This window comes from Arachis stenosperma, chromosome 7, assembly GCF_014773155.1.
Source record: "Arachis stenosperma cultivar V10309 chromosome 7, arast.V10309.gnm1.PFL2, whole genome shotgun sequence".
Lineage (NCBI taxonomy): Eukaryota > Viridiplantae > Streptophyta > Magnoliopsida > Fabales > Fabaceae > Arachis > Arachis stenosperma.
Genome location: NC_080383.1, coordinates 5,979,589 through 5,985,693, shown reverse-complemented (window position 1 = coordinate 5,985,693; position 6,105 = coordinate 5,979,589). Strand labels below are relative to the sequence as shown.

General features: G+C 33.6%; 2 protein-coding genes and 1 pseudogene across 2 annotated transcripts; 2 read left to right on the top strand and 1 right to left on the bottom strand.

The window, feature by feature from the left end:
• The first annotated feature begins 360 nt into the window (after window positions 1-360).
• On the top strand, window positions 361-3,036 carry LOC130941610 (urease accessory protein F-like; annotated as a pseudogene).
• Window positions 975-1,400, top strand: LOC130939290 (uncharacterized). Its single transcript, XM_057867405.1, has one exon. The coding sequence runs from the start codon at window positions 975-977 to the stop codon at window positions 1,398-1,400; it is 426 nt and encodes a 141-aa protein (XP_057723388.1).
• Window positions 3,037-4,584: 1,548 nt separating the features above from the next.
• On the bottom strand, window positions 4,585-5,361 carry LOC130939289 (uncharacterized). Its single transcript, XM_057867404.1, has 2 exons — window positions 5,308-5,361; window positions 4,585-5,118 (listed from the first exon to the last, which is right to left on the bottom strand). Exons 1-2 carry the CDS (start codon window positions 5,359-5,361, stop codon window positions 4,585-4,587), a joined length of 588 nt encoding a protein of 195 aa, XP_057723387.1.
• Window positions 5,362-6,105: the final 744 nt, after the last annotated feature.

The window sequence follows — 6,105 nt, the reverse complement described above, 5'->3', positions numbered from 1 at the left end:
AATGAACCGAAATTAGTTGAAATTTGAACAAGCAGTAAAAAAAATTCAATAATCAACAAAAATACATCGAATTCATTTCTAGATCCAAATGAACTTTAAAAAAACTAAGAATTGAACTGAAATTATTTAATAATGATACAAAAAAAAATCAAATCTAATAAAAATGTTAGGAAAATATTGGTATTATTGCTGATAATGATAACGAAAGAGAAAGATAATGAAAAAAAAAAATATGCAAAATTTAAAATACTTAAAACTTTATTTGACTTTGTTAGAATTATGACTTGGATGTAGAGTTTTAACTTTTATGGACCAAAGTGATGCACATAAATAATATCCGCATAAGTTTTTTAGATAGACATATATTTTTCAAAATAATTATCTTAAAGATCATAAGCTAATTTTAGCCTAATTAGGCATGGTCTCTCTCGTTTGGCCTCAGATTCAGAGTCACCACCTTTTTTTTCACCTGGTAAACTTTCACATACCCTTTTGATTGATTTTCTCTGAATTACTCTACTTTATGTTAAAAACTTGAAATTGCTTTGTGAATTTTGTTTGAACCTCAATACTTGTGTGTCATGGATTCTGGAGTTAATTGCATATCGTCCTTACTTCAATAATCATTTGTTGCCAGTAGAAAAGATCAAGTACTATGATATCGTTCAATAATGTTTCGACTTTTTTTTTGGAGGGTAAATTCTATGATTTAATCCTCAAATATTTCGTTTTTTCAATCAGCATGATCACAGAGGATGTATAAGTTAGGTGAGTGTATAGTACAATAGAATAAATGGAGAACCTTCGAGTTAAAGGGATGCAATGTTGTTTCAATATACACACTGTAAGAAACAGTCACAATCATGCCCACCAGATGTTTGAGAAAATGTTAAAGTAAGTAAGAATCTCGTTTGTTTCAGATATCAAGGGTCATGGTGGAGTAGATACTGGAAATATTTTGCTTGCTTAGATAGATGGCTATTGGGACCCTAAGTTTATTGACAATGGTTCGATTCGAGAGTGGGATTTTCAATGGCCTACCTCCTCCTTTCTCCCCCAAGTTGTCGCCACATAGTCACATCTTACTCACTAAGCCATCTTGGGTTGTGAGAACGGAGTCAAATGTTAAGAAGAAGAGAAGAAAGAAGCCGGATCCGCATTGTGTAGTCTGTGAGGGGAGTGGACGAGTCGATTGCCACCAGTGTCGTGGGAAGGGAAGGACAAACCAGGTTCATTTGGAAATGCTTTCGAAAGGCGAATGGCCAAAATGGTGTAGAACTTGTGGCGGAAGCGGTCTTGGTTACTGCTCCCGTTGCCTTGGTACTGGAGAATATAGGTATATTATGGGATTCCATTTCATGAACAGGGACGATGATAAATCCCAAGAAAACAAGTCTTAGTCCCTCCCCTCCCTTTCTCTTTTCTTTTGGGTAATGATATTAGGGACAGAGATAATAGATAATGTGATAGCATAGGTGTATTGTCTGTAAGTTGGAACTACTGAATGTTTTGTCTTTTTATCACATAATGTAGAATCACCATTAATAGATTGTTGCAACTCTTAGTTCCTTGTGCAATTTCATTTTAACATGCTGATTTGTTCTGTTGGAAGATATGATTCTGATTGGACTGAAAAAAAAATATTTTTTGCAAATCCTTGTTTGGACACAGAACAAGATAGTGAGATCAAATTCATATGAGATCTGATAAATAAATGTCTTACTCCCTCTATAAGTGAATTATGGTTAATATTTAACAAGCATGGCATAGAGAGTTCAGAATAATTATAGAATGGGAACCGAGGAATTTTCACAGTTCTTCCGGATTTTAAGCATTTGTTTGAAGATAGGTTTGGCGCAATGATTGAGTTGTCTCTATGTGACCTCAAGATCACGCTTTTGGGAGCTCGATTTTGGTCGAGACATTAAGTTTTATTTCTTGTATGATATGTAATTCATTTTCAAATGATGTCTGCAAGTATTTCAATTTCCTTAAAGAATTTGAATGTAGAAGCCTGGTTTCTTCTTCTAGGCTTTTGTGGGAATCTGATATTTGTCGTCAATGCCAGCTGAGTATCATTTACAATGCAAATAAGTGAAGGGTGTGACAACGGACCTCACCTTGCAGACTCCATTTCACAGTGGAGCCAATGGCAGTTGCTTGATTCTCTTCTACCCACTGGCGGCTTTGCTCACTCTTTTGGCCTTGAAGCAGCAGTTCAGTCCAACCTGGTCTCAAATCCAGATGAACTCAAGACATTCATTATCCATGTCTTGGAGAACACAGGAAGCTTACTCATTCCTTTCGTGCACTCGGTGTCGCCCAAGTTGGAAACTTGGCACAATCTTAACAAAATATTGGATGCCACACTGACAAATTAAGTCAGCGGAAAGGCATCGATCTCACAAGGGTCTGCACTAATGAGGGTGGGTTTGGCCGTGTTCTCAGAACTCCCTTCTTTGAAAACAATGAGAAATGCTCCTTTGGGGTCAGGTACTGTATCTTTTCACCATACTCCTATATTTGGACTTATATGTGGCACATTAGGATTAGATAGTACTGATTCTCAAAGAGCTTATATGTACATCCCAAGGGATGTTATTTCTGATGCTACAAGGTTGAATTTGATAGGTCCTCTTGGTGCTGCAGTTTTGCAGCATCAACTTGCTCCTAATGCTGAAGGTATACTAGAGAAATGGAAGAATCGCGACGTTGACGATGCATGCCAAGTTGCACCTCTGCTAGATACAGTGCAGGGTTGCCATGGTTATTTGTTTTCTAGGCTCTTTTCGTCTTAGAAGGCACAAACATAACACTGATGTTGTATTTTTCATAATATGAAGCACATAGACATAGTAGAGTTTTGACTCGAAGAGACAATGTTAAGTTTTTTGGTAAATTGAATTTTCTTGTTTCTTGTGAGGTTTGAGGTGGCAACTCACTCAAAAAATGGCTTCAATTGGTTTTACATGACAATGTAGGTTCAATGATTGACACATGTCAAGTTGGGGGTTCAATCGAAAATATCAATCCAAGTAACCCATATATAGGGATGGCAAGCGGGGAAGCCTGCCCCGCCCCGCCAGAAGCCCGTCTTTTGGCGGGCTAGCCCGCCCCGCCTAGTGAGGCGGTTCTAGAATCCTAGTTCGCCCCGCCTAACTGCGGGCTGGTGGGCTAAACCCGCCAAAGCTCCTCTTTTTTTTTTTACTATTAACTACTAAGTAATATATATAATTTCACAACCATATTAATAAATTTATAATTTCTAATGGCATAAAAAATTATATTTTTTATATTAACAAATATTAAAGTCTTTGTAATTATAAATATCTAATAAATATAATTATAAATCAAATTTTTATTCAAAATATAAATATAAATATTCTCTCCAAAGCAAAATAAACATAATCCAAAACATAATTATAAATATTGTCTCTAAAATAACATAAACATAATTCAAAACACTCAATTTTTATCTTCATACTCTTGTAAGTTAGGTTGGGAGAAGTTAGGTTTTGGCAAAAAATTACAAAAATACCCCCTCACTAAAAAAAATCTTAGCCCGGCGGGAAAGCCCGCCCCGCCCCGCCAAAGCCCGCCAAACCTCGCGGTTTAAGCGGTGCGGGTTAGGCGGGTTTTTGCTATTTAGCGGTCCCGATTTTCCAGCTCAGTCCGTCTTTTTTGGCGGGTTATGCAGGCCGGCCCGGCGGGTTTAGGCCCGTTTGCCACCCCTACCCATATATACATGTAGAGCCGTAGAGGGATATAAATACGTTTATTAAGAAAAAATGTTTGCATGTCATTGCTTGGCTCTTATGGGTGTAATCAGGTTAGGTTGGATTGGGTTTGGATGAATTTGAGAATCAAACCGATTAAATTTGATCGGTTCGGATTTAATTGGGTTAATATGTTTTTGTTATTGAAACTGAACTAATTCAAATTGATGAAATACGGGGTGGATCGGTTTTGGTAATTGAGTATTCGATTAAAATGAAATTTATGAGACAAACTGAAAAAAATGAAAAAAAAAAAGGAAAAATATTTATGTAAATATGAGAAATAAATATAAAAAAGAAGAATAAAAAATTAAAAATTAAAATGAGATTAAGATTAGTAAAAATTATATAAATATTATTTTTTTAATATAATATATTAGATAATTGGATAATTGAGTTTTACGATGTTAAATCTGATATCCGAACCAATTAAAGTTCGGTATAATACCAATATAATTGAGTCGGGTTGGATTTTACTTTTTTGTTGTCTTCTGCATAAGCTAAGCCTTTCTGATGACTCATGTCGACATGACTTATACGAAGAGGATCACAACATTTTTCATAAGTTAATTAAATTTAAGACCTTTTCGTTAAACTATTTTTGTACGCGGTTTTGTTTTGCCACCTAAACATTGGCTAAAAATTTTGACTTGATATAATTGACCATTTTCTGAGACTTGAACATTATTATTTTCTTTTAAATTTCATTGCTGCTGCGGTAATATACTAATATATGCAAGAAATTTAAAATTAACAACAACAACAACAACAACAACAACAAGAGATTATGTTGAACATTTCACAACTATTATTTATCTTCCTCCGCATGAGGCAACTCATTGAGATCAAAATCTAGCACTCTTCTAATAGTAGGAGGATCATTAACCACTACTCCCTTATTGAATTTAGACTCACTATTATTTTTGACATGTTCATCATTAAAATTATTAATAACTAACTTACCAACTTTATTGTTGTCATCATTAACGGTTGTTGTTGTTGTTGGAGATGGTGATGATAATGAATTAGAAGAAAGATGGTTATGATTATTGATCTTCTCATCATGAACATGGCAACTCACTGCATGAAATGTTGGGAACACCATCTTGCAAGTGTGACACACATATCTTTCTCTAATCTTTCTTGAGATCTTGTGCTTTGTTTTATCAAATTCTTTCAACCTCTCTAATAACAACCTTTTCTCTGATGAATCTTCTTGATAATCATCATGATCATCATCACCATTACTTTCTTCAACTTCATCATCATCATTTTCTTGTGTCTTTGGCTTCTTGATGCTTTCTTCCACTACTTGTTGGTTGCTTCCTCTCTTCTTGTGAACCTTCCAACTTAACAAAAAATAATTATTATTGTTATTATTATTATTATTATTGTTACTAATACTCTTTTTTGTTGTTGTTGTTCTTGGTGACTTGTTGTTGTTGGAGAATCTTATTTTGATGTTATGAGTTCTTATGTGACCCCCCAAAGCTCTTCCACATGTGAATTTCCTATTGCAATGCTTGCAAACCCTTTTAGTTGGTGATGATGATGATGAAACTATTTCTTCTGAGCTAGAATCCATAACTATTTGATGCAAAGAAATCTGATTGAACAAAATATATTATATGATATATGAAATGAAACTTAATGTGTATATATATAATTAAAGGAGAAAAGTAAAGTTTTTATTATATGTGTGGAGTTAATAATAAAAAAATGAGAAGAAAAACTTATTAATGGAAAGAAAATCTGTTATAATAAAGGTCTATATATAATTTTGTCTTTGGAAAATGTATAACTAAATATTTTCCCATACTAGAGGATGGATATAGCATACATCTTGACCAATATGTATGTCTAAGATGCGGTCAAAATGATATTGCCAAAATTAATTACTAGAATTTATGGAGAGAAAATTAATTTTTCTTTACCTGCATTTAAATCATTCAAACACACGCAATATGTATTATTTAATTTATTTTAAATATATATTTTATATTTTAATATATATTTTATATAAGTGATAATTTGGTTGTTATATTTCAGATTTGGTTTTGTAATTTTTTTTTAAATTATAATACCGATATTTGATAAGAATAAATCTTTGCATTTAAACAAAATATTTAATCAAGTCTAACAAAATTGTTATAACTGCTTTTTAAATTATGCGCATTTTTCTCGGTTTCATTCTTCTTCTCTTTCTCTGTTTATTTTTTTTTCTTCCTCCTTCTTCTTCTCCTTCTTTTGAATTTGCGCAGGTAGATTCTTTTTCTTTGTGCACGCATATTCTTTTCCCTTCTCTTCTTCTTTTTTGTGCACGCATATC